We start from the raw sequence: 11,106 nt of genomic DNA, 5'->3' as shown, positions 1-11,106 counted from the left end.
AACATCTTCACGTTTCCTTCAAAACACTATATACTCTTCTTGTATGTTTTCAGTTTGGAAATAGTTTTATCACTTCATTACTCTCTCAATATTACAGTCAATCATTCTTTTCATGCCTACGCTGACAATATGAATCAAATACAGTTTATTTGTTGCCTGATACTATGTTTCTTTTAAGAGTTGTAGTTCACTTACTTCAATTGAATGACCTTTCTTGCCCTTGGATATCTGATACTTTGCTACATGTGTATGCAGAGAAATCGAAATGTTGCGACTTCCTACGGTAGTCTCTACATACCATTTATTGCTTGTGCAAACCAGTTCTTACACTAATAATGTGGTTGTACATGTGATCTTTATGTTAATCCACCATTTTCTGTTAGTTCTTTTATTCATAATCAAATTTCTCCTGTAGGCAATAATGAATTAATTAATGCATTTGTTTATTTCATTTTGTGAATGCTGTCCTTTAGTGGCCAGATACATTTGTTTTTCATTTCCACCTTCCGGAAATAGGATTGGGATAACACAGCTTCCATGATGGTGAATCCTGAAAACATTTCACCAGATTCCCAATGTTTGTCTCTTTCTCAGTAACCACATTATTTATCAATTTCCTTCTCACCTTTTGAGTAGAAGTGAGGCTCTCACTCTTATCAGCCCCTTAAAGTGTTTGGTTAATTGCTTATATCTTGTGTCCTCTTGTTTTGAAGTGCATTGCTACTAATGTACTATCCTTGAACAATTCTTCTGTGGAGCAGTTTCTGTGCATCAACAGAAATTCCATCTCATATGGCATGCTATGTTTCAGGAACATGAATGCTAGCTCTTTGCATGGAGGTCTGAGTTTGTACTTCCAATAGATCTTTCTATGATATGAGTATGTGTACATCAATCAAGAATGGAAGGAATCTATCCAATTCACTGACTATGAAAGGTGACTGTCCACTTCATATGCTTTGCTTTATAATATTATGATGAACTGCAGGTATAATTTGTGAATACAAATGTCAGCAGATTGACGCTCATGCTTGTTTGCAAGACAAGCATGAGGTTTGCATTTTTATATAGTACACATGTGGAGTATTTTATGCAACACTGGAGTTTACTGATAGTGTTGGCTAAGAGCAGCGGCAACAACTGAAAGGAATTTCTCCCAGGTGGCTTGGACTTGAGGTGAGAAGGCAGCTCCCAACTTCTGAGCCAGCACGATTACCAGCACTTCACAGAGGAGCTGCAAATACAAGCAAAAACAACACATATTAATGAGAAAATATTTGAGTTTCAAGATGTACAGAGGTAGCAGATAAACCCTCCTTTACAAATATTGCATTCCAATGCTCCCTTTCTGATGCAATATTGTAATCAGCGATGAAACACATATCTGCTATATTAAAAACCTCACATTTAATTACTCGGTGATGATGGGAAAAGACATTTTTACAGCATCATTTTGACTCTGGACACATATATTGGGGTCATGATAGGGATTTGAAATTCAAGCAATAAATTATGATGCTGACAAACAGGCAGAATAATGCATACCAATAGGACATAAAGTCCCCTGGTAAAGGAGCCCACTCACCTGCATAAACATCAATAGAAGAAATTGTTCCTGCTGTAAACCAAAATACCAAACAAATATTTTGCTGATTTCAGAATGACGAAATACAGGATTTCTGTATGTTTTCCTAACAGACGCATGCAAGACTGCCTGCTGAGCAGTCTTTTTCTAGCAAAAAATTACTTTCCCAAGGGTGTCAGAACAATAGTGGGAGATTCCCATTTCATTATCGTATTGTATTTTTTTAAATGTGGTATTGGTTTTAAAAACAAACACTGAAAATACAAATCAAATGTCCATAATAGCATGTCAAGTACAGTAATTCACCATTTGAGAATAATCCCCATCCAATCCTACAGTTAAAGAACCTATACAAAATTGATAGTATGTTTTAAAAAATTCCTTAATGCATATACCATTGTTATTATTAAATGTTTTTAAAAAACCTGCATGTATAGCTAGAATAACTATAGTCTTCTAGCAAAATTAAGAGCGCGGAAGAAGCATGAGTTCCTAGAGTTCAGAAAGACACTGATTCTTCATTTTAACCTAAAAAGAAGAAACCCACTTATCGGGCAAGATCAAAAAGAAAAGATAGAAATACAAGAAAAGAATGACAGGATACAAGGCCTATTTATCCTCCTGATGAGCTACGCCTGTAGCGAAAGACATTGAGGTTTGAGGACCATTGAGTATTACGAGAGGATTGACTACTATTGAGGATTGAGAATCATTTACAGATCACCTAGAGGACTGAAAATTATTTAAGGTCTACCCATAAAGAAATGTATTACAATTTTATTTTAGACAACAAAACATATTGAATTAAGTTAAAATAAGGAGAGATCTATATAATAACAAGGAAATTGGCAATATTATACATTGAAGATTTAACTTTTTACTCCAAGAATTAAAACACTTTTAAGGATAAAGGAGTCTCTAACCATGTAATAAAAGTTAACAATTTGGAACAAACTAACACATTTCAAGTCTATACAACCAGAATATCTGTGAAGTTAAACTGGAAGGAAAATTGGGAATCAAAGTAATTCATGTGCACTTAAAGACAAAAATTAATGAAATTGGAAATTTCCAATCACAGAAATGGATGTACATCCATGGTCAACAAAGAAATATTTGAAAAAACAATTCAGTGTAAATTCTTTACATTGCACACAATAATATATAATTACTAATAAAATATATGCAATCATGGACTGCACTTACAAGTGTAAGAGTATTTAAGCCAATTCTCCTGTCCCTCAAAGCTTAAGTGGAGTGAGCACATGAGCAAACTCCTTTGGCAAGGCATATAAACCGCTGGCAGTATTTTAACATGCAAGTGACTAACTGGTATTTGGAAGGGTATGAAGGACCCACCCCTTACGGAGAGTAGATTGTGGGAATTGGGGTAATGGGAGTGTGACTCAGATGGTCTTGGGAAACTCTGTGCCTTTGCTCATAACCAAACCCCTGACAATGATGCCAAACACCAAAAAATGCTGAGGCGGCTTACATGAAAGTTTTGCGGGTCGACGTGCAGCTTCTGAAAGTGAATTTGGCTCAGGTTGGAAAGCGAGCGTTTGACGTGTTTGAGGGATTTAATGATGTCCCCGAGAGCACCGAGTACCTTTGCACCATGAGCACGGACCTTCACGTTCCCTCTGATGGCTGTTCCATTTGAGAGGTTTCCAAAGCTGCTGAAGTATGCCCGGGTCCAGGGAGACACCAGCAGCAACCTAGTGAGGTTAGAAAGTGTGGGTGAATGAGAGAGAAAGAGGTAAAGAAAGGGAGAGAGAAAGATAACCATAGTTAGGAGTGAGGTATAGGGGAAGAGAAAATGAAAGAGCATAAGAAAGAGTCATCACAGGGCAGAAAATAAAGCAAGAGACAGGTATGAAATAAGTGAAAATGTAGAAGAGAGCATTACTATTGACACGTGATTGTGTACATTTATATTACCATCATCTCACTGACCAAGATAACCATAGCATTAAATGATTCATTTGTCAATCGGATGTGTTGGATGCAACCTTGTGAGACATGTTTATGATCCTGCCCTAGCCCCTGATACTGAAGTTTTCAAGAAAGACATTGTGATCTGATAATCCTGGTTAGTTCTAGGAGAGGTGATGCCTGTTGGCTATTTGAATACAAAATCTATGCAGTCAATATTCCCCATTCTATTACTAAAATGTCACATTATTCCGAAGATTCCAAACACATATGCAAGAATTAGACAAGTCTTAATTAGCTTTATGAAAACAACAGATGACCCACTGTCCCTAAACTTAGATACTCACCCCAAGGAGTGGCACTGACTCATTGATTATCACCATCTGGCCTTTGTTGTAGGAGTTCCATTGGCATGAAGAGGGATTTCATTTAATTTTTACTTTTGACGTGTGGAATATCCGTAGGGTCCATACTGTCGCCTCTTCTTTTTAAAATCTCGTCATGACTCCCCTACTGGACCTCATCAGCATGTCTGGTCTTACCTGACACAACTATGCAGATGACAAACAAATAATCTATAACTGAAGAACGACCTTGCAACAAATTTACCAGACCTAAAATATACCTTGCAGACATGGACACATGGAATCTGGCAAGCAGAATAAGGCTCAACCCTCCCGAAACAGAACTTGTGTTTTGCAGTGCAGCTCATTCCAACACCACCTCAAGCCCTTGGCCCGAAGAGATGGGCCCATGGATAGAACCATCCTCCATGGTAAGGAACATAGGGACCACAATGGACAGCAGCCTCACATTTGCACTGCAAATGAGAGCCCCTTGTCAGGAGATGATTTTCCAACTCTGAACTTTATGAAGCATTCAACCTAGCATATCCTTTACTCACAGAGCCATGGCCGTGATCTCACCAGTCCTAAAAAGACTGGACTATGTATATAGCCAATATCTCGGACTCCCAGAGTACCTCAAGGAAAAACTACAGAGTACAAAATGTGGCAGCCAGATTACTCCTCTCTCCAGAACTTTTCATGCTCCATTGTCTCCCTTCAAGAAAAGAAAACATTTCAAAGTTATATGCATTGCTCATTGCGTTTACCATTTGAGAAGGCCCAGCTTCCTTCACAAGGAAAGGCGACCATTGCACACCTCTCAGGATGCTAAATTGAAGTAGCTCAGCTCTAACCCCAATTCCTAACTTCAACAGGAAAAGCCAAGGAGGCTCCATATTCTCCCTTTGGCTACCAAATTATGGGACTCCTTATCTAGCCTTTCACAGCAGTAATAGTCTAAAAGAAGTTACTACCTATGAGAGATAAGCAATATCAAAGTGAATGGGTTAGAAGAGTCTGAAGAGAGCCCTTAAATGTTTTATGGGAACAATGATGAGATTACAAATCACATCACTGATGCCATCACTGGTGACAACACTAATTGCATTGTATATAACCTACTGCATCAATAATCTAATTAGACATAACATCATTTATGAGTAAGCGCATGAAAACTCTGATTACCTTAATAACAATTTAGTCACTGGCTAGCACCAAAGGCCATAGCTAGTGGTCGGTTAGTGTTTATAAATACCAATGTGCATGGTTAAAAACCATGCCTAGTAGCCCATCACTGATTTTAAATATACAGTGGGCAACGTTGAAAGCTGTAGTCAGTGGCCATGGCTAAAGGTCATAGCTTGTACTCATTAATATGTCTGAATATACAGTCGGCACAGCCAAAGGATGTGGCCACTGGCTAGTAGTATTGTGTTGCAAACCATAGCTAGCGGCTGGTTAGTGTTGTGTAATACACAGTGGGCACAGCAGAAGGTCATTGCTTATTGTATTTTATTATTTTAAAATTTACAGTCGACATGGCCAAAGATGTACAAACTGATCAAGTTCAAAGGCCATGGATAGGGGACCATTTATATGTTAGAATACATAGTGAGCACAGTCAAAGATTGTGGCCACAGGCCAGTATTGTGCTAAAGTCCATGGCTAGTGCCTGTTCATTGTATATAATATAAAGTGGACACTGTTTAGTTTAGTCTAGTTTAGTTTATTACTCATATAGCGCTCCTAACTCAAGGGAACTGGGCGTGTGTACTTGAATACATAGTAAGTTACATAATGGAATACACTTGATAAACAGATACACAGTTACAGAGTTACAGAGTAATAACACAATAGATAATGTATTTACAGATAGATAAGGTCAGGAAGGTTCTGACTTTAGCAATAGAGAATTACAGTCAACCCAGGGACTCGTAAGTCAACGGTGGCCAGGGTACATGATCATGATGATTAGATGTCCGTTTGTATTTACAGTATATACAGTATGCAAAGTGTGACCTAGTCTAATGTGAAAGTTAGTAATTTTGGAGAAGAGCCAAGATTTGGTCTTGGTCTGAAGGCCCAGAATGAGGTTTCAGATCTAATGGCTGGCGGGAGTGAGTTCCAGCACTTGGCAGCGAGCACTGGGAAGCTGGATCCTCCAGCCGTTTTCAGGTTGTAGTTGGGGATTGTGAGTCAGTTCAGGTAGCTGGATCTGGTGGGTCTGTCAGACTGGGTTCTAGAGAATTTGTCCATAAGGTATTTCGGTGCTGTGTTCAAGAGACATTTGTGCGTGATGACTAGGGATTGTAATGTGATTCTGTCGCGTATGGGTAGCCAGAGTGCATCCCTCCTGAAGGAAGAGATGTGGCTGGTGCATGGAATGTTTAAAGCTGATTTTAAGGCATTGTTCTGCAGGACTTGAATGTTTAAGTTCCGTGAGGAGGAACCGAGGAATAGGGTGTTACAATAGTGTAGCTTCGAGAGGATTAGTGCTCTGGCTAGTGTTAAGCGACTACTGCTTGATATGTAATGTTTACAGGCATTTATGAGTTTGTTGGTATAGGCTGTGGTGGATGCGGTGATGTTCACTTGTTTTTTAAGAGATAAAGTGTAGTGAAAGTAAACACCAAGCGTTTTTACTTCACTGGAGACTTTTATGGTGTTCCTGTCAATGATGAAGGCAGAATAGCGTTTGTCTAGTTTGTTAAGTTGAGCTTGGGAGACGATGATCAGGAGTTCAGTCTTGTCATCGTTTAAACAAAGGCTGTGGGTGGCCATCCATGCTTGGATCTCTAGGTTGATGTTGTTAAACATTTTGGTGTCATTTAAATAGCAACCAGTGAGCGTGATGAGGATCTGGGTGTCGGCCACATTATTAGTATAGGTGACACCCAGATTGTTAAGATGATCAAAGAGAGGCTTGGTAAATATATTATAGAGTGTGGAGGAGATGCAAGAACCTTGTGGAACTCACGGTTGATGGGCTCTGGCAGAGCAGATGCTGAGGGTGAGAAGACTCTAGTGGTTCTGTTTGAGAGGAAGGATTTTAGCCCGCTAGCGGCATTCAGTGAGAAGGCTGCTGCTGAGGTTAGGTGCTTAGTCAGGATTTTATGGTCGACAAAATAGAAGGCTGCTGAGAGATCCAAGAGTAAGAGGATGGCTAGTTTGCCCTTGCCCTTTGATTCATCCATCTGTATCTTTAGATCTAAGAGAGCCTTCTCAGTGCTGTGTCTAGGCCTGAAACCAAATTATAAATAAAGGGGTATACCTGCAATGCGGTCCCTGGTCCTTCAGGTAAAGTACATGAAATTAAAGCAAAAGGTGAACCAGTAGAATGGGATGACACATAGATTATTCAGTAATTATACATTTTAATTTGTTAATTAAAATGTATAATTACTTAATAAATATATAACAAAATAATTGTATGTATATTTTAAAACAATAAGTTCATTCCATCAATATATCTTTCATATCTCAAACATTCATTCACAATCCCATACTTACTCATTCATAGATTCCTATATAAAACCAATTTGGAATCTAATACATTGTGTACTGATAATACTACACATAATTTCTTACAATTGTAACAATTGTTAATGACCCAGTCCATAGTATCACGTGTCGTATCTCGTCTGGTTTTTTATTTTTCCAGATTGTTCACAAAATCATCGACAAGTGTTTCGGTAAAAAAGACCTTCTTCAGGATGTAGGGCAAGGAGTAGTAGATCCGCCCTTTTCAGAAACGTATAGGCCAATTTCCAATCTGAAAAACATACATAAAAACCATCAGGATATAGTGTTATCCCTATTTATTAGTGTCAGTGACTAGTAATGTCACATGTGTACTTCTAATCTATAAACACATAAAGACCTACTCACCCCCACGTTTCAACTCTAGGGATAGCGGGTAGGAAATCGGAATCAATCCTCCACTGGACCAACAGAGAAAGGTCTAAGTACTCTGTTATTCAACAAAAGTGGACAAAATCAAAATATTAAAAATATATTAATAATCCACACTCAGTCTCCACTTGTTCGTGTGGTATAATCTTTTCTAGGGTGTCCTTAGATAATGGTAGGCGACCACCATCCACACAACAATCCTGTATGGATCCTTCAGATGTTGATTCTTTATTTCTAGCTGTCATTGCATGCGACATCCGAAGATCACTTCTTAAAGTCCCTAAAGGGGTACAGAAATGGGGATACCTTACTAGAGGGCTCCGCTTCCTCATCAATACCCTATATATTACAAATGTATCACATCCTAATAACCCCTCTACGCAATTGTGTTAATAATGGGGTTAGAATGCAACTACACCCAGCGTGGCATTACTGTTAGTACGTGTCCCGTGATTAATGCCGTGAAGTGTATAGGTGGTACATACTGACGTAGTCCACTTCAAACGCTAACGTATACATATCCCGTGCATACCGCTGACTAAAAACATACTCGTAGAGTAATCGTGTGTAGTAGTAGTTACTTCATAATGCGATGACAACACTCATCCTCGCATGTGCTCGAATAATCTACTCGCATGACCTACGTGAGAAAGCACAACTAGATATTTCTCTCGAACTCACCAATATTTATTAGTAGGCTCTACAAGAACCTCGTCAACACTCCCAGGTATTCCACCGGCACGCAATTGTTGCCGAGACAGGGAAACAGACGAAGGACTTTGTCTATATCCCTATCGTTTTCATAGACACTGAAGACAGACTATGGGCCTCATTACGACTTTGGAGGCAGCCATGCCCTTAATAAGGGCATGGCTGCGTGTCCGGGTTCCCTGAATGGGGAAATACCGGGCCATGCCGAGTATGGAGGGCCCGGTATTTCCTCCTTCAGGGAACCCGGGCCCGGTCCTTCCCCATTGCCATTCGAGGGGAATGGGGACGGAGCTAAAACGGGCCCATTACCAAGGGGCCCGTTATTAGCTGCCTGGTCCCCTTGCGGGACTCGCTATGGACGTCTGGAAAAACCAGACGTCCAGAGCGGGTCACGCGAGGGGACCTCATAATTGTTGTGCGGAATGGGTTTAACGGAGCCGACACCTTTACCGGCGCCGTTAAACCCATTCCGCACAAGTAATAATGAGGCACTATGTCTTCAATTGTGTTCACAACGAACACAAATAAGGGACCAAAAAATTTGAAGGAACCCAAAAACAGGCACGGGAAGCGGAGAACACCTGAATAATTGCCCAACCTCACATATGAAAAGACAAATCATTAGACTCCCTAAGCATAGGGACCAGGTCACCAACACATTAATGCATAATACCAGTTCAGTATGGCTGATTTCATTTCAATTATTCTAACGTGAGTTCTAGAACATATCATAGATTTTTATTAAGTGCACAGCATTTCGACCATGAACACACAACATAGACAAGGGTCACATTTTCTTAAACCACACCATTAATTGGAATTAATACCCATTCACCATATGTACGAAGATTTTCTACATTAATTAACCAATTCTACCCTTTTTTTTAGTTGTGCTTTCTCACGTAGGGCATGCGAGTAGATTATTCGAGCACATGCGAGGATGAGTGTTGTCATCGCATTATGAAGTTACTACTACTACTACACGATTACTCTACGAGTATGTTTTTAGTCAGCGGTAAGCGCGGGATATGTATACGTTTGCGTTTGAAGAGGACTACGACAGTATGTACCACCTATGCACTTCACGGCATTAAACAGTAATGCCACACTGGGTGTAGTTGCATTCTAACCCCATTACTAACACAATTGCGTAGAGGGGTTATTAGAATGTGATACATTTGTAATATATGGGGTATTGATGAGGAGGCGGAGCCCTCTATTAAGGTATCTCCATTCTGTACACCTTTAGGGTCTTTAAGAAGTGATCTTCGGCTGTCGCATGCAATTACAACTAGAGACAAAGAATCAACATCTGAAGGATCCATACAGGATTGTTGTGTAGATGGTGGTCGTCTACCATTATCTAAGGACACCCTAGAAAAGATTATACCACACTAACAAGTGGAGACTGTGAGTGCGGACTTTTAATATATTTATTAATATATTTTTAATATATATTTTTAAAATATTCTTAATGAAATAAAAGTAGAGTCAGATAATTTGATTTTGTCCACTTTTGTTGAATAACAGAGTACTTAGACCTTTCTCTGTTGGTCCACAGGATCTTTATATTGTTATAGATTCCAGTGGAGGATTGATTCCGATTTCCTACCCGCTATCCCTAGAGTTGAAACGTGGGGGTGAGTAGGTCTTTATGTGTTTATAGATTAGAAGTACACATGTGACATTTCTGGTCACCGACACTAATAAATAGGGATAACACTATATCCTGATGGTTTTTATGTATGTTTTTTTAGATTGGAAATTGGCCTATACGTTTCTGAAAAGGGCGGATCTACTACTCCTTGCCCTACGTCCTGAAGAAGGTCTTTTTGACCGAAACAATTCTGTGTAGTATTATCAGTACACAATGGGCCTCATTACACGGTAGGCGGTAACCATGGCGCTATTAGCACCATGGTTGCCGCCGGTATTTTACTGTGTCCGCCTTGGTGGATGGCGGAATTACCCCCCTACTCAAAGGTGAGCGGGGGCGGTAATTCCCCGTTCACCAAGGCCCTTCCCCATTCCCATTTTTGCCCCCATAGGGCATAATGGGAATGGGGAAGGCGCTTATTACGGTACGGCAAATTGCGGTACCGTAATTAGCACCAAGGTCCCTTTGCGGGTTAGTTTTTTAACGCCTGCTAAAAGCAGGCGTCAAAGTACCAACCCGCAAAGGGACCTTGTAATAAGGCGGTAAGGGTTAACGGTCACCGGTACCCTTACCGGTGACCGTTAACCCTTACCGCCTACCGTCTAATGAGGCCCAATGTATTAGATACCAAATTGGTTTTATATAGGAATGTATGAATGAGTAAGTATGGGATTGTGAATGAATTTTTGAGATCTGAAAGATATATTGATGGAATGAACTAATTGTTTTAAACTATACATACAATTATGTTGTTATATGTTTATTGATTAAAATTTATAATTACTGAATAATCTATGTGTCATCCCGTTCTACTGGTTCACCTTTTGCTTTAATTTTAGGTCTGAAACCAGACTGACGTAGACCTAGTAGATCATTATCTTCCAAGTGTTTGTGAATTGGGAGATAGCTGCGCGGTCTAGAATTTTTAGAAGGAAGGGGACCGTTGTTATAGGCCTATA

General features: G+C 39.7%; 1 protein-coding gene across 2 annotated transcripts in view; it reads right to left on the bottom strand.

Moving 5' to 3' along the window:
- Positions 1 to 279: 279 nt before the first annotated feature.
- The window catches only part of LOC138569676 (hemoglobin subunit beta-2-like), a 38,508-nt gene continuing 27,681 nt past the window's right edge, over positions 280 to 11,106 (bottom strand). Inside the window, exons 2-4 of one of the 2 annotated variants that reach the window (XM_069647864.1) lie at positions 3,868 to 4,071; positions 3,081 to 3,303; positions 280 to 1,234 (exon numbers count right to left, since the gene is read on the bottom strand). In XM_069647864.1, coding sequence (XP_069503965.1) covers positions 1,106 to 1,234; positions 3,081 to 3,303; positions 3,868 to 3,890 — 375 coding nt within the window. In that variant the 5' untranslated portion in view covers positions 3,891 to 4,071 and the 3' untranslated portion in view covers positions 280 to 1,105. The remainder of the gene's footprint in view (positions 1,235 to 3,080; positions 3,304 to 3,867; positions 4,072 to 11,106) is intronic. The other variant, XM_069647863.1, reaches the window with a different exon arrangement.

This window comes from Ambystoma mexicanum, chromosome 2q (assembly GCF_040938575.1).
Source record: "Ambystoma mexicanum isolate Mex_15411 chromosome 2q, UKY_AmexF1_1, whole genome shotgun sequence".
Classification (NCBI taxonomy): domain Eukaryota; kingdom Metazoa; phylum Chordata; class Amphibia; order Caudata; family Ambystomatidae; genus Ambystoma; species Ambystoma mexicanum.
This window is presented reverse-complemented; position numbering and strand designations above follow the sequence as displayed.